The 22,093-nt window shown below is 37.4% G+C and overlaps 1 protein-coding gene across 4 annotated transcripts in view; it reads left to right on the forward strand.

The window, feature by feature from the left end:
- The window catches only part of PDE1A (phosphodiesterase 1A), a 177,795-nt gene that overhangs the window by 112,515 nt on the left and 43,187 nt on the right, over nucleotides 1–22,093 (forward strand). For all 4 annotated transcript variants that reach the window (XM_087919854.1, XM_087919853.1, XM_087919852.1 and 1 more), the window contains 2 exons: nucleotides 9,285–9,398; nucleotides 20,707–20,889. In XM_087919854.1, coding sequence (XP_087775980.1) covers nucleotides 9,285–9,398; nucleotides 20,707–20,889 — 297 coding nt within the window. The remainder of the gene's footprint in view (nucleotides 1–9,284; nucleotides 9,399–20,706; nucleotides 20,890–22,093) is intronic.

Raw genomic sequence — 22,093 nt, forward strand, 5'->3', positions numbered from 1 at the left:
CCCAATAATATTTTGATCTGATAAAATGTCACCACAATCTGAGTGTACCCCTTCTTGAAAGACTGGCAGCTGTAGGTAGCACTCATAAAATATGTTCTGAACCACATGTCAATGGAACATAGGTATAGATACGGTCAAAACAGAAGGTCCACAATTCCTTTTGAACTTTATGTGTTTCATAAACTCCACCTATCTTGAATCAGAATTCATTTCCTCCATCCACCTTGTCCATCTAACATAATCACAGACATTTATCTTAATATATTTTTCTATAAACAGTAGTTTCAAAGTAAAGGCTAGGACTGCAAACAATTTTTTAGAGAACCAAGATTATGCATAGGTTTTTCTGCAGATTTAAAATGCAAAATGGAGAACTCACTGAGCAAGCAAAGTTGCAGTTCAGCTGAAGAGAGGGAAGAGTGGAGGAACTGAGGACCTGGAGACTGCTGATATACTGTTGCTGCTGCTATTTCCTGATTCTTATTTGTTGTCCCTTGACTACTCTGATTAATCACTGTGCTTCTGATTGCTGCTGATGTGCATGGGACTTTGGAATATGGAGCATATAGAAAAACTCCAAACAATTACAAGTATTTGGACAGTGAGGAAAGCCTCATGGTGATCTACAAGGAACAGGCAATGCTTGGCCTCCTGTCTAATGAGAACTGTAAACCGAAGCTATTGGAAGTCCACGTTTGTGTCTTTCTTGGAGGAGAAGTAAAAAGGCTTTGAAAAGATAGGTTCTACACTACACCTTACCCAAGGCAGGTCAGAAATTCTGGAAAGGAGAGGTGAATTAAATGCTAGAGATCAAGAAGAAAACAAACAAAAGCATGTTTCTCTGAGATAGAATAGAATTAGGAGGTACCCAGTGCCAATGGAACTTAGTATCAGTGTCTTGTTGTAGAACTCAAACCACAAATATCTGGGCAGTCTTACCAAGCCCGGTTTCATAGAACAGGGCTGGAGATTTGCACCCCCACCCATGGGTCAAAGAAGCTCAAGGGCCATTTTGAGGAAGAAGAAATACAGTATGATGATAAGTCGGTGTTGAGAGAAAGACTTAAGACTGCAAGCACAGAGTTAGAATGTCATGATGGGATGTATATTGTCTTCCCAGGTACCTATGTCCAGGATTTAGGAGACAGATTGGCAAATTTCTTCAAAGCCTAGAAAATTATCCCTTCCTATTAATTCATATGGGATGAATGATACAACCAGAAGAAACCATGACGATTTCTCAGGAGACTATGAGAACCTGGAGAAGAAGGGAAAATACTGGAAACACAAGTAGTGTTTTCATCAAACTTTCCAACTGAAGATCATTGTACAAAAAAACTAACAGTGGAAGTGAACAACTAATTATATAGATGGTACCACAATGTGTTCCTTGACTATTGAGTTCGTATTGGTAGGCTTCTGGCAAGAGATAAGCTATATCGTAAGAAAACTAAATAGGATGTGTTTGACAAGTGTCTCACCAATTTCATTAGTAGGGTGTGATGACCCGGAGTGTAACACAAACATAGCAAAATCCAAAATGTAAATAAATGTCCTTTAATGCCTCCAACTTGGCCCCACTGTTCAATAATTCTCAGTTGGAGATAAAACGTACTCAAAAATAGTCTACAAAAGCAAGCAATACAGTCCGAATTTGATGAGCAGATAGAGGTGAAATAAAAAACCAAACAAACTACAATGATGAAATTTCCACAACGGAACAGGATAAGTAATTACCAAATTCAAGGAGATAACAAGGCACAGTCTGTTGGAAGGACGCCAACCAAATTAACTTCAGCCCAAGATAAAACACACTTTGCTTCTGGAAACACTGTGTTGTAATCGTCTCTCTTATATACCAGTCTCCCCAGCTGCAACCAATGAGGAGGATCATGGCCACTTCCTCTCTCATAAGCCAAGCTGTTTCCTTCTCTGTTCCTCCCTGTGTATCCTAGGATGCAGAGGGCGATGGGCCTGGTTCTTCCTCTGACTGTCCATCCGGCCTCTGCCCTTCCCCAGCTTCCTCCACAACTCTGGAGCTACACCTCCACTCCCTGTTGGCTGTTCCTCCTCTCCCTTGGAGTCCAACTCTACCAAGGGCATGTCAGTAGGGCACTGAGTAGAGCAAAAGGGAGAGGTCATGAAAATCCAGAATCATACATGTTACCAAGAACTAGGAGAAAATACTGGGGGGGAGGGGGCAGCATGAAAATTAAGGGAGCCACTGAAATTGGGAGTAAATTACAACAACGGAACGTGTAGGAAGCATTACTGAATCTCAGATGTTCCTACACCAGATGCACAGGCTATCAGAAACAAACAGGGAGAACTTAAATCCCTAACACAGGAGAATCTTTATGATGTCAAAGGCATCACTGAAACTTGGTAGATGAAACAGGAACATTGTCTTGGAAGTTATTCAAAAAGAACAGATTCGATAGAAAAAGAGAAGTGCTGTACATTACAACAAACAACCATGTCCCCTCACTACCTTACCCAAACCCTATAATAGAATAATAGAGTTGTAGAATATTAGGTTTGGAGTGGACCTTGGAGATAATCTAATCTAACTCCATAGCCAATGCAGGAACTGCCTAGCCTGCCTCTAGAGTCCAGTTCTGTCTATTATAGGCTGTTCCATGTCTAATAAGATAAATAATATGGGTTCTAATTATCTAATTTCTCTTTAGCCATTTAGCTGGACCAGTTAAGAGTCTGAGGTAGAGACAGAATGTATAAATATATAATAGCAATCGAACTTTGAAAATATGCAGAATGAGTAGTTTATTTCTGTGGATGAGGGTGATTAGTATTATATAGGCAAAAACTAATGGAATAATGGAAATGTTAATCTGTTTTTTTTTATTTATTGTATGTCACTATGTTGCTTTTTATATATTATGATTGTGCTGAATTATTATTTGGCTTTTAGTTTGCCCCAGGTTTGAAGGACAGATGTCTTCAACTTGGGATAGTTAAAAAGAGAATTCCAACTTTTGTTCGGAATTCAAAGCAGGGGGGAAATGGATACTCAGACTTTTGGCAGTAGGTGAATCTTTCCTCTGAACATACTCAAGTGGTGCAATAAAATTGTGCAAAATGTTATTTCTTACAACCCTCCCCCACCATATGTAGTGAAGTAACCATTGTAAGAAATGAAAAAAAAAAAAGTACAGAAGGCCCTTAAATAAACAAAAAAGAAAGAAAATAGAGTAATGGCCAGTGAACAAGGGAAAGTGTCCTCTCTTCCCTTCCAAAATCCAAGATGGAAATGGTTTTATTTTCTCTAAAAGAGACAGAGAAAACCATGCTCCATTTGTACATAATAATAGCTCCTACAAATGGCAGGCTCTCAATCTGTTCTGACGTATTATCACTTTCTCTTTCTGCCCTTTGGTCCCTTCCTAGTAAATTCCAGGAAACATTTCAGACCAAACATTCCGTAGAATTCCACTATCCATAGCTGAAATTGGCAAACGTGATGTTCAAGTGAAATTTAGAAGGTGTCTGTTGTATACATGGTGTTCAGGGTTAGATTATTCAAGTTTTGTCATGACTTATTATTCTATTCATCTAAGAATGTGATGGAATTCATAAGAGTTTTATTCCAAGCTCTTTTTCACTGTTCAAATATAGATTTCAATGTTGTAAGAACAGTCTCAGGTTAGATGAATTGCATGTTTAAAAAAAAGAGATTTTCTAAATTTCAGCTATGCACTGAAGTACATTTTTTCACAATTGAGATTATTAGTGTTAAAAGTTCAGATATAACTAAATGCACAGTATTATAAGATTTTTATGTTATCAATTAATCTACCTGAAATTTTATTGCAGGGCAAATGAACTGAAATGCCATTAAAATGGTATAAAATTATAAAATTGTGAATGTATTTTGTCATAAAATGGAACTTAATCCAGAAATATTATTCATGTTTTCTGAGTAGAAAAATTAGCAAACTGAAAGGTGGAATTGCACAATAACTCAAGGTTAATTTTTTGTTTGTCTGGAAATGGTTTCTCAAGCTTTTAAAAACAAAGATAGTTTTCCAAAATACAGCTTTGTCCAAACTAAAAACAGTGACTAAATTTATCTGGGGCTAGGGTAGATCCTTCCCATAGAATTTCTTTTTTAAAAATAATGATCTCAAAGGCACAATTATAAAAAGAAATGTTTATCACATGAATGTACAGATATGTGTACACACACTGTAGATCAGGGGTGTCAAACTCACATAATCAGGGCAGAGTCATTTGACATATCAGGACTTTTTTCCCCTTTGCTAAACTGGGCAAAACCTGTGACACATCCGGCCCAAAGGCCAGGAGTTTGACAGCCCTGCTGTTGATGGTTGTGGTTCCAGGCAGAAGCATGAGGATTTTTTCCCTAACTTTACTGTACTTTACTCTAGGCCTACTGACATTGTTGACATTGCTAAGTGAAAACTTTTTTGTAGGTGAGAATAATGAATCATAGCAAAACCAACCATTGTTCAACATCCAACACTAAGTAGCCCATTAGAGATCAAATAGATATATATGGGCAAACTATTGCACTCCATGAAATAGTTTATCCCAAAGTCAGTGGGATGGCTTTGGGAAGGCTTTGGGAGCACTCTTGGTTCTCTGGATTCCTCTGCTGATTTCATGGAGGAAACATTTTAAGGAATCATGTCTTGCTTTATAATCCAGTGATGCCCAAGGAATCTTATAGCTTGTTAAAATCTACTCAGCAATCCTTGATTAGCTTATGGCAGATATACTCTGCCCTTGTTTATGTGATCCAATTGATAATTGGGGCATGGGAGGAAGCACTGTGCAATTAGGACCTGGTAACCTTCCCAATTCTACACTGTTGTTCATGTGAAAGAGCAGAATCAAAGTCTAAGCTAGCAGTCGCCAACCGGTGGGGCCGCAGCCCACTGGTGGGCCATGAGAAAATTTTGGTAGGTCACAGAGAAATCTCAACCCCAGAGCACCCGCACAAAGCAATTAATTCAGGCTACGCAGAAACACAAGGGCTGCTCAGCCCACATGGCCCGTGGGAACCCTCCCCGTCCATTCACTCCTTACCCGGCAAACTTGCCTGCTAAATTGCTATTTTTCCTTTCTCCAACCATCATCTGTTCTGCTGTGCCCGGAGATTTAGATTAGCTAGGAAGCAGGAAATGGTTGGATTTCTTGCTTTCTAGCTAGTCTTTAGATCTTCGGCTCAGCACAGCCAAACCTCCCTTAGGACTGAAGTTTTGCTTGAAAGCAAATTCAGTGCAGACTCATGGCAAGCAAATTTGAGAGAGTGAGCTAGCCGATGGCAGATAGATAGATTACTGAATGATTTCGTGAGCAACTCAATCTGCCTGATTTGCCTGATTTTGGGTAAAAGTTACTCTTTTTTATAAAAAAATTCAATATTTACATGCATGGTGTGTTGTGGGTTAATTTTGTGAAGTTGCTTCCTAGCAAATTTTATGAGTTTGCTTGCAAGCAAATTTTATGTGACAGACTGAGCTAGTCAATGGCAGATAGATAGATCTCTTAATGAATTTGTGATTCTGTGAGCAACTCAATCTGCCTGCTTTGCCTGATTTTGGGTAAAAAGTTGCTCTTTTTTTTATAAAAAAATCAATATTTATATAAATATTTATAATATTTACATACAAACCATGCCCAGCCAGTCACATGACCACCAAGCCACACACACAAATTAGGCCACGCCCACAGAACCGGTTGGTGGTCCCTGGGATCTAAAATTATGAGTTTGGTGGTCCCTGAGGTCCAAAAGGTTGGTGACCCCTGGTCTAGGCTACAAGTTTCCTTAGTTCTTTCTTTTGTTGAGATAAATAGGAAGAGCCATTCACACAAAGGATTAGTACTGCCAATATCTCCACACATTTTACTCTTAAAATGTAAAGTAAGATGATGTCTCCACCCGTTCCATCTATAGAAAGAAACCTGACCAATACAAATTTCTTCAACACTAGCAGTGAGACAAGAGTTTTCCCATGCATGACGTAGCAGATCAGCTTAGGTGGTTATGCATTTGCTACCAATCTCCCTACCAAGGGCTTAGGGGAAGAATCGAGATGTCCCTACCATCACCTCTAGCAACTGACCATATTTGGAGATATTGCTTCCCTCTGTCTTATGGTAGGGCTGGCTTTTGCAGATTTACTCAGGGAAGTTGACCTGCAAACCTGAACTTTGGTCCTTTATATTAATAAATAGGCAGAAAGTGACAGTGGAAAGCTTCAGTGATATGGTACATCTGACAGTTGGAATATTAGGAGACATTGTGTAGATTTTTAATATTTCGTCTACAACATTTAATCAAGCTTTCTCAAATACTGAGCAAAAGTCTAGTGGAATCCTGGAGGAAGGGCTCGTGAGGCTCATTATTTTCAGTTAATTATTATTTTCTATCTAGGCATGAATAATGCTGAAGGGAATCCACCAGTGTAGCTTATTTTTTTTCACACAAGACACAGAAATGTAAAACTAATTTTCTCACAGGAAATTAAATGACCTCTAATTTTGCATCTCATTTAAAATGCCCTCTGTACCCCAGATCCTGTATGGTCATGATGCTTGAGCAAAAGTAGAGTTCTGGTCTTACCAAAATTAATAAAATTATACTAATAGTGTGACCCCTACCTTTTGTTAATTTTTTTTTCCTGATGTAAACAAAACTTCTGGCAAGGGTTCCACTTGGCAGAATGTCTTTTGACCAGTGTGCTATAAGAAGGGTCAACAGTCTTACCAAGTTCTTCAGCACCATTGTCCTCCAAATCTTCTTATATTGTAAATTATGATGATTTCTAGTCTACCTATGGGATGGTTTTGTCCAGAGGACTTGTTTCGTGTCGGGATATTTGAGTTCCACCTCTTCACCCAGTCAAAAAAGGTGATTCAGAAACAGCCTTTGAATAGCCAACCCATATATATGGAATATGCCAGGCTCATCTTTTCACAGAGCAACAAAAAATTCTCTTTAAAAGACCATGTGGAGATTAAAAGACGTTGTACAGATCATTTCTAACCTTCACATGTGTTTCTCTCACCTCTATTCAACCATTTATCACCTCTAGGAGAACAATGAAATAGTATAGGGTTTCCCGCCTGAGCAAGGGGTTGGACTAGTAGACCTCCAAGGTCCCTTCCAACTCTGTAATCTATTCTATTCTATTCTATTCTATTCTATTCTATTCTATTCTATTCTATTCCATTTCACCCTATTTTGTATACCATTATTATATATTTGTGTTTTGATTACCATTATATTATAATTTTTATTTAGATGTTAATTGCCTGGAATCTCTAGAGATGGGTGATATATAAATATAGTAAATAAATAATAATAATCCTCAGCTGTGGCAAAGATTTCTAACCTAAGGTGATTGAAAAGTATTTAAACAAAACCCAACAGTTCAGATTTTGTCAGCCACAGAGTAGGAAGCTTCTCTCAGATCGGAAAATGCCTTGGGCTGCCTTCTGTTTTCATATCAAAATGATAGACAGATGAGCAATTAGGGTCGAGAACAAACTAAAATAAACTGAGTCAAAGTGGAGCAAAGCTATCTACAAAGTAGCTTGAAATCGACCAGCTGCTTTATTGATGTAATAAACGAGCAAACTTTCCAACATTTCATGCATAACAATCATCATCATCTGCATTTATCCAGAAGTGGAGTAGAAAAGTCCCTACAGAATAGCAGCAGCCGTAGGCTGGAATTGTAAAAAAAAAAAAAAAGTTAGTTATCAAGATGCTTAGTGCTATAAATGACGTATCTCAAAGGCTCCGTTAACTATATACGTTCTATTATTTCTTGCTGTTTAAAAAAAGTCAAAACAGAAACTCCATCCAGAAAAATTGCTTTGCAAAACAAAATGCTGAAAGACTTTGCACCTGACCAAAATAAACAGAACAAAATTATACCAGAAGTATAAATGAAATGCTAAAGTGACAGCCTGTTTTGTTGCTTTATATAGCTGTGAATACAAACAGTGGAAACACCTGTAGGCGTGGAGAAAATGTTCAACACAGTTGTATAAATATTTTTTTTTCTGGAGAACAAACTAGATCATTTTAGTTCAAGTGCATTGTTTATTATTTCTAGTAAAATACTGGTGATGGTATTTCCAAACAAAGAGATACCACTGAACTTTTCTGCATCCAACAGTTCTGCAGAGTTGCTGTTTGTCAGCTACATCTCGCTAACCTCATATGGGAGGGAAGGATTCCTTTGTTTATTTGTACAGGACTGTTTGTACCACCTGCTTCCTTGGAATCAAGATTATTTGTAATCATATCAGATCCCTTGGGCCCAACTTCTTCTCAAGTTGGTGGTTGTGGAGGAAAATGGGAAGATAGAGCTTTGTATACCACTTCGAGTTCCTGAACTTTTAAAAAGTAGGATATAAACTAATAACTAGCAAATGACATTTAAAATATGGCAAAATCCAAATGCACTGCAGAATAATCAAGCCTTGAAAACCATCCTCAGTGTAGAATTAGGCTGGATCCACTTTGTCCTTCAGGAGACCAAATAGTCAGAAATGTGGCTGTCACTACTAAGAAAATATATTGTTGGAACACTCTCTTTACCAAATCACATTATGAAGTTTTCCCCTGAAATAATGGATCCAATAACAGGGCTTGACTTTGTCCCCATTGGGATAAACAGCAATCAATGTGAGAGAAACTAAAGGATAAAAACTGAAGAAGATCCAAAATGTTTCTCTACCTCATATTCAGTTTAAATTCAATTCACACAATTATATACATAGGGTGGTGCACTCTTTAGTCTCGGCTGTCAGTCATTTGTCAAGACTAAGAATAATCATCACGGATGCGCATACATCTTTAAAACCTCTAATGTTTCTCATTCATTTCTATAGAATGGGTAATTTATAAACTGTCCATGAAATAAATGGACACCATTGCATGCCTTTGGTGAAGGAAATCTACATGTATCTGGTTGGAGAATGTTCAAACTTGCAATATTTACTTTACTTTTACTTTACTTTTACTTTACTTTTACTTTACTTTTACTTTACTTTTACTTTACTTTTACTTTACTTTTACTTTACTTTTACTTTACTTTTACTTTCTTATTTTATTTTATTTTTTCTGCACCGTCAGTCTCACCCAAGTGACTGGGGAATCTATAACAATTTGAGTAAATATGTAAAGATTTTGTCACTAATTACACTTCAGGGCTGTTTATTTTGCATTCTTAAAAGGGCTGTTGGTTTTTGTCATTACTCATGTAAATTTTTGTTTTCAACAGACTAAGATGTTTAGTGAAGCAGCTGGAGAAAGGTGATGTGAACGTAGTTGAACTGAAGAAGAACATTGAATATGCAGCATCTGTTCTGGAGGCAGTATACATTGATGAAACCAGGTGAATTTTTGGAACTACTTTGATCTCCATTCATTCCTCCTATTATCTTTTCAGGGACAGCACTATGTTTTTTAAAGCAGGGGTCGCCAGCCTTTTGGACCTCAGGGACCACAAACTCATAATTTTTAAATCCCATGGACCAGAGACCCTGGGAAAATCCCAAAAACAGTGTGCAGGAAAGTTCCCTACCCCCATTTTCTTACCGATCGATCATTCTTTATTTGGGGTCACAGGATACCGTCTCCAGCTCCATTCTCGGGGGAGAGACTTTTGGCTTCATGCAAGGAAAGCAGCAGAAGTAGCAGAAGTCTTTTTCTCCCCCAAACTCCACCAGAAATGAGTCTTTGTGAGGGCTTGTTGTGCCCGCACAGCCTCTTGGAGCAGGATGCTTTGCAGGCTCCCAAAGACCTCATTTCTGGTGGAATTTGGGGTGGAGTTTGGGGAGAGAAAGATGGCTGCATGCTTTCCTTGCATGCAGCCAAAAGCAGAAGAAAGAAGAAGAAAGAAGCAGCCCGGTGGCCAGGCTAGGCATGTGGGGCATGTGGACGAGTGGGGCAAGTTCCCCCCTCTGCCCTTCCCCCCTCACTACCTCATGTTGTTCGCACTGCAAGCTACACAAGCCTTGTGTTTCCATGGGCCATGTGGTGGTGCAGCTTTGTGTTCCCACGCAGCCTGGATTAATTGCTTTGGGGGATGCTTTGGGGGTAACATTTCTCTGTGGACCACCAACATTTTCTCACAGACCAGCAGTGGTCCCCAGCCCATTGGTTGGCAACCAATGTTTTAAAGGTTTGTAGGGTAATACAGAAATGCAAATAAGGCAAAGAATGCAATTATGCTATTTTTTATATAGATATGTTTTGAATACTTACAATAAATTATTTTTTGTGCATCATAAATAAGGTGTGTTTTTTAAAAAATAAAAAAAAAATCCTGTCTAATACATATCTGAATTGTACTGAAATAATTTCACAGCCAGTTTCTCATTTCTCATTTATAATTACTTGAAATCAAGTTTAGGATGGCCCAGGAAACAAAATCTTCTTAGATGCCAGATCAAATTTGACCTAAGTTGTACATTCTGATATCTTGATCTTTAACATTTAAATCAGAACAAAATGTACTTTACACTATGACTGTTTCCAGTGTCACTTGGATGTTTTGATCCATCTGGGCCTATTTCCTTATTTAATTGAAGATCTGACCTTTTGATAATTCAGGCAGTCAAGTTTATTGAATTGACTATTATATACTTGTATGAATGCCTTATGTATATTTACATACTAATCATTATGCTTCTAGAAATAATAAACAGGAAATAAGAGGAATAAATACTTGTGATATATACCTTTATGAGAACTGAAAACTGATTTTAAAAAAGAATTCTATATTATAGTATTCACAAACAGTTGCATTCTGGAATTTAATTCTGCCCCAGTGAGCACTGTTCAAATATGGTCTGAATTTCCATAATCCCTTACTTTTGATGATAAGGTAGTTTGCAAGGATTTTAACTTTGAGTCAGAGCTAAGTCAGAACTATAAGCACAGCAGCATAGCAGTTAAAGGCTGATTTAGAGTTGCATGCAACTGCCAGTAACTGTCGCCACATACCTAGACTGCAAAGGGGTTGATGCATAAGTTGTAGATGGTTGTAGACAGGACAATGCAAAGACCTTCCAAATCCCAACTATGGAGATGCATGTCCTGCACACTGATTGGCCAATCTAACTTCTTGTTCTATGCTTTGCTGTTTGAGTATCCCCCAGACAGAACATTAAAATTCACAGACCTATGAATGCAACTGCCTATGAATGACAGACGCATAGGTTCCTTCCCATTTGCTTGACCCTTCAGAACAGATGGGAGAGCCCATTGCTCATGTCACAGGTAACAAAATAGTTACTGGACTCTGGGACAAAATGAGTGCTTACTGAATAGAATCTGAGAAGAAGAGGAAGTTGGTACGATAAGAAGTAGTTTCTCCATCAAGAGATACTTTGGGAAGAAGATAGAAGAGGGAAAACAATTGTTGGGTAATTCTTGTTGATTGACCATAAGTCTGGCAATGAGAAAATTAGTATACTGAATAGTAAAAGTATTGGAGATAATTGCATTCCCTTTTACAGGGTGTCTATTAATCAGAACAAATAAGTGTGACAGAAGGATCAATTTCTCAAGTCGTAGCATTTTCCTTAAATTTTGTTGTTGCTCATTTATCTTTAGCATGGCACAAAATATATTTTAAGTGGAATAGATGCATTGCATTTAACAAGAGTTGATTTTTAATATCAACCTTTTAAATTTTTCATTTTAGGATTAGGTTGGAAGAGAGTTTCAAAACCCTGTCACCAACATGTGGCACTTCAAGACTTGGAATGTTCCATGTCACTGGCCTTTTTTTAAAAGAAAAAAAACCCTATTTTTTTCCACATACTAAAACTATTAAAATATTTTCTGGAATACAGAAAAAACATTTAAACAACAAAACAGGTTTCCCAGTTGATTTGGGGCAACAGTTGGTAAAAATAAAAGCCAGAAAAACAAACATCTAGCATTTATATTAAAAGATGGCGGTTTAATAATTGTGGGATATGTGGTGAATGTTGAGATGTTTACTGGCAATTCTTCAGAATTTAAAAGACCCAAGGGAAAATGTTGGAAAATACTGACATTATAAATACATTTCAAAGCAGAGTGTCCTTAATAAATATTCAAAGGTTCATTCTCAATTCCACCATTAAACCATAGACAATATTTATGGTAATTATTTGCATATAAATGCAAATCTAAGTATTTATTATAAAACATGTTGATATTTTTACTTGACATAATGACCATGAAATAGTGGCATTCACCTGGTGTCTGCCATTACTTAACATATTAATGGGAACTTTCTCCTTGTAAAATAAGAATTCTTGGCAAGAGCAAAGGCACTATATAAAACATTGGGCAAGATTTTCCTTGACTGTGTTGCTCAAGTCAGTGTTTTCCATGCAGTGTTACATGAGCCACAGGTGATACACCGACATATTAGAGATGAGATGTAACTCTCTTCCCCAAATCAGGAAGGGACCCAAGAGAAGGGAAGAAGGGCAGGGTCACTCAGCTGCAGCTGAGTGCTCTGTGGTTAAGAAACTAAATATCTCGGCAGAAGAAGCAACTTTGGAAAGGTTTTGGAATCAAAATAAAATATTGGTTTGGGTTGAACTGGGTTGGTTTGGGTTGAATTAGGCTGAATTGGATTAAGTTGGGTTTGGGTTTGGGTATTTCACATTTAGGGAAAAATTCTCCCACAAACACTGCTTCAGCCCCAGTTATTCCTCCTTCATTTTATGGACACATTTTTTGGTTTCTGATGGAGAAGACTGTTTCCACAAAGATACATACTGTTTCAGCCCGAGTGAGCAATAACTCTTATTCTCATTTACACCTATGCTGTCAGCTGCATTATTGTGAGTTTTAATGTCCTTATTGTTTATTGTTAACTGGTAAATAGAGTAACAGAAAACTTTGAAACATGTATATGCCCTTTTTAAAAGTGCCCTTTGGATTTCCATCTTTGTGAAAGACAAATACTTCAGTACAGTTATTGGTGGTAGGAGTGAAATGTGAAAGTTTAAGTACGACTATTTTAAACTAAACTGCTATTTTTAAAGTAATCCACAATAATCTCTGTTTACTAATTCCAGTAATTCAGTGCCCTATAATAAACCAAATCAACAGCTTAAGCTTTTAGATAAAGCCTAGGTATGAGCTTGCTATTTCTCAAAATGTTAGAATGACTAGTTGTTTCACCCAATGTTCAGAGCCATGCACCTCACTATTCCTCATCAACCTTAACATGTCTTTTCTGACAAAGGATGAGCCTGGAATTCACTTTTTAAATGATGGAGGAAAGGGAACACCAGGCAGGAACATAGGATAACTGCTGGAGCGTAGAGCAGGTTCCATCAGTACTGATCTGTAAGACTCAGTTATAGTTTCTTGAGGGATTGGAATAACTCTACAGTGCCACGTCAGGTAGTAATCTGTGAGAATGCACTTTACTCCAAATCCCCTCAAACATAGAGATCGCACTCAAATGGGAGATGACAACAGTGCTGCTATTCCCTTGCAGAAAACTTTTCAGTATAAATTACAGATGGATTGGTATGGCTTATTTACTTGGAAATGAGAGCTGTAGAACTTTTTCCCCAAGGGCTGAGATCAGTGGTGGGATTCAATTTTTTTTTACTACCAGTTCTGTGGGCGTGGCTTGGTGGGTGTGGCAGGGGAGGATATTGTAAAATCTCCAGCCAGAGGTGGTATTTGCTAGTTCTCTGAACTACTCAAAATTTCTGCTACTGGTTCTCCAGAACTGGTCATAACCTGCTGAATACCACCCCTGGTCGAGATTATAGTTGAGCAGTACTTGGAATGCCATTGTCTGAAGTATGTCGAAGGTCTATTACATAAAGAAGTAAATGTGTAGGATCCCACATCTCACTGAGTAAAAATAGATGACAATTAAATTATTTGACCAGCCTAGACCCCATTAGGCATTTCTGAAATATATTTCACGTTTGTGTAGAAAGTCATAAATAGCTTTTGAGTAGAAAAATCAATAATATCTGATTATATTTTCTTTTTGCTGAAATTTAGGACGAAATGGGATAATGGAGAGCATTTAAATTAAAATAGTTCAGAAAATCAAATATAATATTTTTCATTAAAAAGTTTAAGATTTGGAATTCTAATCAACTTTGTATTTTACTCTTAAATCAAAAATTAATCTTTAATAACATTCTTTTTTGTACACTAACTTCTATTATGCATATCAGAGTAACTCAGCATAGTTCTGGTTCAAATGTGGACATGCCAATGTATGTTTGTTCAAGTGAGGAGAAACTTGTAAACAGCACCAAATATTGCATTAACTATATTAATGAGGACAAGCCTGTTATCTCCCTTTTATTGCAGTAGCAATTCTTCCACCCTGTTCAGATAAAGGAAGCAGTCAGATCTGTTTAGAAAATAGCTATTGATTATGAATTTTCTCATTTTAAATAGCTGAGGAAAATAGCTGTTAGAATAAATCATCAGCATAGTGGGGAAAAGTTGCAATAATTGCAGTTAGGTTATTATATACATAAAGGTGTAAGATTCAACATTGCCTGCATGGAAGAATGGATGTTGAAAATGATGGAATTTGCTGAGATGACCAAATTGACAGCTTTGATCAAGGAAATGACATTATCTAATTTTTATGCTAATTGGAAACCCCTTGTAGACTTTTTAAGGGAAAAAATGAAAGGAAATTATGACATATGGCTTTGATGATTAGAAAAAATAGATATAGAAAAATATAAGGCAAGCTTGAACCATAGGATAAAAATTTGTATCTATATCTATAACTGCTGTAAAGAAAACCAAAAGCTACTTCTTTATCATTTTTTTTTCTGTATTTTTGGCTTTTTCTTCTATTTTTTCTTCTCTTTTATTCTAAATATTAGCTTTGGTTAGTTTTTATCTTTTAAAAAAAATAACAAATATTTTTTAAAAAGAATAAACTGACAGCCATTTTTATTCTTGACTCTTGATGTTTGCAAAGTGATAAGGTGTTTCTCCAACAATACGGCCTCCACCAATAGGAAGACCAAGCATGTTTTCTAGGCATAAAATCAAATTAAGCCCCTCCCCCCAAATTTAGGCCTAGTTTAAAACATGCAAAATGGGCAGAAGGGTGGGGGGACTTGCCGTTAGGAGCGCCCCGCGGGCAGCAATTCCTCGCCACCAGCCGCTCCTAACGGGTGATCATGGCAAAGTCCAGAGAGCTCCCTACTCCCACCAAACACCTTTGCTGCAGACCCAAGACCTTTGGCACCTGCCGCTGTTGCTTTCCCTTCTTCCCATTCTGCCACCACATTTAGAGCTGCCGCTTCTGTGTTTGGAGCTGATGCCACCGTTTGGAGTGCTGCTGCCATTTGGAGCACCGCCGCCACGTTTGGAGCTGCCGCTTCCGTGTTTATAGCTGCCGCCACCACTTGGAGTGCCGCCGCCATGTTTGGAGCTGCTGCTTCCATGTTTGGAGCTGCTGCTGCCATTTGGAGCTGCCGCTGCTGTTTGGAGTGACGCTTCCGTGTTTGAAACTGCCGCTGTGTTTGGAGTGGCGGCGGCGTTCCAAATGGCGGTGGTGCTCCAAACAGTGGCAGTGCTCCAAACGCGGAAGCAGCAGATCCAAATGTGGCGGCGGTGCTCCAAATGGCGGCGGCACTCCAAACGGTGGTGGCAGCTCCAAACATGGAAGTGGCAGCTCCAAACATGGCAGTGGCACTCCAAACAGCGGCGGCAGGTCCAAACGGTGGCAGCAGCTCCAAACACGGAAGCGGCAGCTCCAAACGTGGCGGCGGTACTCCAAATGGCAGCGGCAGCTCCAAACAGCGGCGGCAGCTCCAAACACGGAAGCGGCAGCTCCAAACCTGACGGCAGTGCTCCAAATGGCAGCGGCACTCCAAATGGTGGTGGCAGCTCCAAACACGGAAACAGCAGCTCCAAACGTGGTGGCGGAATGGGCAGAAGGGAAAGCAACAGTGGCAGGTGCCAAAGGTCTTGGGTCTGCAGCAAAGGTGTTTGGTGGGAGTAGGGAGCTCTCTGCGCTTCGCCATGATCACCCATTAGGAGCGGCTGGTGGCAAGGCTGCTCACGGGGCACTCTAGATGAGGATGAAAGGGGGGGAATTAAGTCACCCCCGAAAAGACGGCCCAGCCGTTTTTTCGGGGTTAAAAAAAATAAGGCCCGGCCTTATTTTATGAGAAACACGGTAGGAAGATTTTGTAGGAATTAGTGTTTTGATAATTAATACTTTAACAGAAGCCCAGTGTTACTTCTGGGTTTGTTTGTTACCTGAAGTAGGGAAACAGTAGGAGCATGCACACTGATCCTTCAGCCATCATGGTGCATGCCTTCCAAAGTAAATCCAATTATTTTGGGCCCTGAGGCAGAAAATATCACAATATTTCTCCTGACCCCTTCTGTAAAAATGCACTTCTAAGAAATAAAAGAGTAAACAATTTGCTGCCCTTTCATGACAACTCTATTCTCTATTGAATCCCTACCTCACTCTTTCCAGTAAACAATATTCTGGTTACTCTGACACAGTGCTTTGTATTAGTTTTTACTATGTTCATTAAAAAGTCAATAAAATTATTTTTTTAAAAAGAAGTACTGTACATGGGTGATACAAGCAGCATGATGAGCAGAAGTTTGTAAGACTATCTGTTTGATTTACTGAGGGACTTCATACAATGTAAACACAAATATGTCTATTGGCCAAACAAAAACTCTTGTGAAAGTTATCACATTATTATTTTTTTCTTGCAACCAAGTAAGGCAAGTAATAACATTTAATTCCTAATAAATAGAGCTAGGATACATTTCAGTCTTGATCAGATGCTGAATAATAATCCATGTAATTTTTATATCAACCTTGACTCCATGCTTTCAGAACGGTGTCCTTCAGAATTAACCCAATTCTGAAGGACTCCGTTCTGAAACCAGGGAGTCCAGGTAGACAAGGAAACATGGGCTAATTAACTGGGGTTTCTCTTGATATTTGGCAATTTAACTGCAAAGATTTCTGCTCCCATTTTTTTTTTTCAAAATTGCAAGTGAATTTGTGGGTCATACTAATAACTAACCTTATAATAATTAAATATCGCTGACAGTGTTTCTCACATAAAATAAAATATCTGTTCTATTACTGCCCTTCAATGAGGACTGTATATTATCTGCCATGCTATTTTAGAGAACTGTAGCAGAAAGCCTGATTTACAATAAAGGACTCTGGAAATAATTTTCATGAAGGAATAGCCATTAACAAAGGAAAAATTATAACTCAGTCCTAGGAAAATTGATAGCACAGGAAAGAACTCAAAATAAGCTGAATTGATTCTGTTTGGTATAAGACGCTGTAGAGAGAGACTCCGACAGATTTTCAAGATTCTGTTATTGTACCCTCCAACAATAAAATATGATTCCTATCATCTTTTTATATATATATATATAAATTTTATTTGAGTTTTCACAAAACATAATACAAGTAAAATTTCTTTTTTTGAGAATAGCATGGTCCCAAGTTATCACTTCTCCGTACAGACACAAATTCAATTTCATATTCATCTTTGTGTCCTATTCCATATCTTATTACTATTTTAACATTTTCTCAATAATTTTTTTCCTTCCCTTAGTTTTCTCAATCTTACTTTTAATTATTTTATTCCTTTCTAAATTCAATTATATATATTTTTTCTAAGTTTCAATACCTTTCTAGTCATCATATTTATACTTTTTTCTGTCCTGTTTCAATTTCATATTTTCTCTTCTCATTAAACAAAATTTTCCCTTGTAGTTACTAATTGGAGTATGACACCTTTGTATCTTTTAATTTTTATCCATGCAACTCTTATTTAAACTTCAATTTGTGCCTTTACAATTATAACATTGTAAACAGTAGAATTCTGCTTGGTACATTCTTAAAATATGCGGTAAGTTCTTAAAGAGAATATATATATGTGTGTGTGTGTGTGTGTGTGTGTGTGTGTGTGTGTGTTTATGTGTGTGTGTGTGTGTGTGTATGTGTATGTGTATGTATGTATGTATATGTATATGTATATGTATATGTATATGTATATGTATATGTATATGTATATGTATATGTATATGTATATGTATATATACGTTTTCGCGGGTACTTACATGTATGGTATTCAGCTTTGCTCGGGTATTTTCCGACGTCATTGTAGTTGTGCTTTTAAAGTTGTAGCATGTTGGGAGATCTCATCTGCCATCATCAGGCTTCTGTATTGTGCAATACAGAAGCCTGATGATGGCAGATGAGATTCTGCCAAACGTGCTACAACTTTTAAAAGCACAACTACAATGACATGGGAAAATACCCAAGCAAAGCTGAATACTATATATATACATATACATATATATATATATAACAATAATAAATAAAATACTTATTCTATTCCAGTTCAGCTCTATCATTAATATTAGTTATATTAGTGACATCTTTAACATTCCTTTTCAATATGATATCATACTTCTAGGAACACTTATAATATTTCCATAATTTTTTCATGTTTCTTTCATATTTCTCTTCACTTAAATTTTTATAACACATAATAATTAAAATGTTCCCCTCCTTTTCTAATTTCATTCTCTCATTCTCTTTATTTCATTTATTTATTAAACATTCCATTACATTACAATGAGTATTTTATCTATCATTTTAATCACACTTATTTCATATTTTCAAAGTTCATTTCTATTTCTAAAATAACAAAACTATCTTATGTACCCTTACAGAATCTCCCTTTCAATTAAGTTTTTACCCATTATCTCTGTGTCTTGTACGTTTTTCCCTGTATCTCTATGTCCTGGTTCTGTCCTTTATTATTTCTTTTCCTTTCCCTCTTCTCCCTCTTCTTCTCCCTTCCCTTTTTGACCCCTTCTCTCTCTAATTCTGATTCTCTCTTCTGTAATCCACTCTTCTGTTTCTTCCTAATGTTATAATTACTTTTCAAACTATTCTTTTTTTGGATTGTTTTTTCAGATCTTAATTTTTTCACTCTCTTTCCCCCCTTTCCTTTCTTTTCCCCACATAGAAATACTTGGTCATTGAAGATGGCTTCTTTTTTGTCCCGCCCTTCATGTTCTACAGGCATTTCTTGTTGTTTCTCATAGTTCAGCATCTCCATTTCTAAAAATTGAAATATGAAGCCAAAAGAACTTCTTCCTTCTTGTGCATCTTCTTTCTGTTTTTTAAGTTCCATTCTCAATTCTTCCAAGAGTGTTACCATTTTAAAAACTTTTAAATAAGCACCCGATTAATTTTAGTCCTTTAGATCCAATAGCCAAGAATCCATAAATCACCAAGTAATCCAAATAATCCAAAGCTGTTTCTTCTTGCTTCTTTTTTCCACTTTCTCTTCCTGGGATTCTCTTATCTTGTTACAAAGTTTCAGATAAAATGTATCTGTTAGGAATCTTGTTAAAGTTTCACTGTTAATTCCTTTCACTTCCAGGTGGTCTCCTCCCTTTTTCCAGATCCCACCCTTTTGTTTTTTTCCTTCTTTTAAAAGTTTTTGAGAATCCAGAAATCTTTATTATCCCTTTGACATTTTATTTTCAGCTTAAATACCCGTTACTGTCAAAGTGGATTTTTGCCGATTTCTTGCTTAAATCTCTTAGTTGTCAATAAAGGGAAGAAAAGAAAGAAAAAAACCAAATCCTTTCCCTTCCCTCTCTGATTTGCAGCTTCAAAGTCTTCTTTGGGAACAATGTTGTCCTTTATAATTCAAATTCCAGGGTACCTTATATTCTTGTTTTTCCAGTTCAACCTGGTCAGCCAAAAACTTTCTCTTCTTATCTTTCTCCTGCACATTCTTTTCCAGTCGAGTTCTTCTTTGAGGTGGCCATTTCTGACCACTGCTGCAACCACGTTCGGAAAAGGGAATAATGGCCAGCTGGGGAGGAGAGATGCGGCTCTCCTTGACTCTGCTGGCAGTCTCCCCACTCTTCACCACCTCTGTGGGTTGGCTTAGCCCCAAAACCAGCCAGCTCAGGGCACTTCAGTAGTGAGCACAGATTGAAACTGTGCACAATCACAGATTTTGGTCTGTCGCCGAAGAAGCTCAAATCGGATCTCATGATTCCTATCATCTTTGTGGGGTCTGTTTCCTCATCCTTAAAAGATTAAAATATGCCAAACTTCAGATGTAGAGTTCTATTCATACATGTTGGCACATTTTATAAGGAGTACAGTAGATGTTGGCTCTGTCACCATTTTGCTTTTGGCTCTGTTCCAAATTTCAGCTTCTATTTTGAACTTATTTGCACTCTATTTATGGCTCTTGAGGTTCTAGTAAAAAAGCAAAGTACCAAAGTATGTAGTTCCACAAGTTTGAAGTGCTCGTTCTTGAAACAAATACTATAAAGGTAGATGAATCCTTGATGTGAATTGATATAAAGTAGCATTCTGTGCAGGGGTGTCAAACTGGCGGCCCATGGGCTGGATGTGTCACGTGCAGCCCACATCCGTCCTAGCTCCGCGAAGGGGAAAAATGTTGCAATATGTCACGTGATGGCATTGTGATGTCAAGAGTTTGACACCAATGAAATAGTGCAGTGGTGACCTGCGCTGTTGTACATTCATGGGGAAAGAATGTTACTATACAGATGCTGAGACATAATTCCAGTTAATTAAGAGTTTTGAATGTTTGGTACTTATTGCGTGCTGTCTTCTACATATGCATTTACAGGAGGTTGTTGGATACAGAGGATGAACTATCAGATATCCAATCAGATTCCGTTCCACTGGAAGTGCGAGATTGGTTAGCATCTACCTTTACAAGGAAAATGGGAATGACGAAAAGGAGACCAGAGGAAAAACCAAAATTTCGAAGCATCGTGCATGCTGTACAAGCTGGGATCTTTGTGGAAAGGTGTGTTTTATTCCTTTATTGATTATATGACAACAGGTGAATGTGTTACCAACTTCATCATCCTGATAAAGAGCCACAAGAAGCAATAAATAATTATTTTACTTTACAGTATTTGAAACTTGGTCTTCTTTTTCAAAACTGGTATTAAACAGCTAAAGTCACAGCTTGGATGCTAGCAACTGAGTATGAAAAAATCTGGACTCAAATATCATGCCCAGGGTGTTTTTTTTACATCAAAATTAAGATTAAGCATATAAAATATGTAACTATACAAATATCTTTGTGTAAGTGTTGTTTAGGAGAGCCAATTCAGTATAGTGGTTAAGGCGTCATACTAGAAACCAATAGAATGTGAGTTCTACCTTTGCCTGAAGCACAAAGTCAGTCAAGTGATCTTGGACCAGTTACTCTTTCCCAGCCCTAGGAAAGAGTCAATGGGAAACCACTTTGGAAACTTTACAAGGCATTTGAAAGACTTATTAACCCTCAAAAGGCAAAAGAAGTCTTGTTGAACTCAGTGAGGAATATTTAAGATAATGCTTATAAAAGTGCACTCTGTGACTATAAATTGCCATCAGACTTACTTAGGAATATGTGCCACTGATTGCATAAATATATAGAGTAATTCTCATATGCCATGTTCACACTGAAAACAATAGTATGAGTTTAAAACTCAGTAAGAGATTAGTGGTTTGCGTTTTTAGCGACTAAGAGAAGAGAAAAATAGTAAAAGAAAAAAAGTTAACTGCTAAGCAAGCATATCCTGATTCTGTTATTTATGGATTTGCTCAGTCATTTGTTTAATCCTCATTATAATTAATATTTGAAAGGTCTGCAATGCTTGTGTATATGAAAACAGAATATAATATTCTGCTTAAGTTATTCTTTGCTAGGCTCCTCTAGCAATAAGGTTTGATTGAAAGGGGATTAGCATTCATCCATTGATACAGATACAGAATAGATCTGACTGATTGACGGCAGGTTGAAAATCTATCTATCTTGCTTTGGAGAAAACAGTATTTCATGCGGTCTTAAGAGTTCTCTATATATGTATACGTCAGCAGCAGACTTCAGGAAAAAAGAAATATATGAGAAAGAGGAAATGAAAACAAAGCTAATTTCGACAGATTCCAACGGAAAAATTCTGGTTTTACAAATTTGGATTAAGTCAACCCCAATTCTATTATTAGTAATTTATGCCCCT

The sequence above is a fragment of the Pseudonaja textilis genome, chromosome 1 (assembly GCF_049901715.1).
Source record: "Pseudonaja textilis isolate UNSWEBS1 chromosome 1, rPseTex1.2, whole genome shotgun sequence".
NCBI classification, from domain to species: domain Eukaryota; kingdom Metazoa; phylum Chordata; class Lepidosauria; order Squamata; family Elapidae; genus Pseudonaja; species Pseudonaja textilis.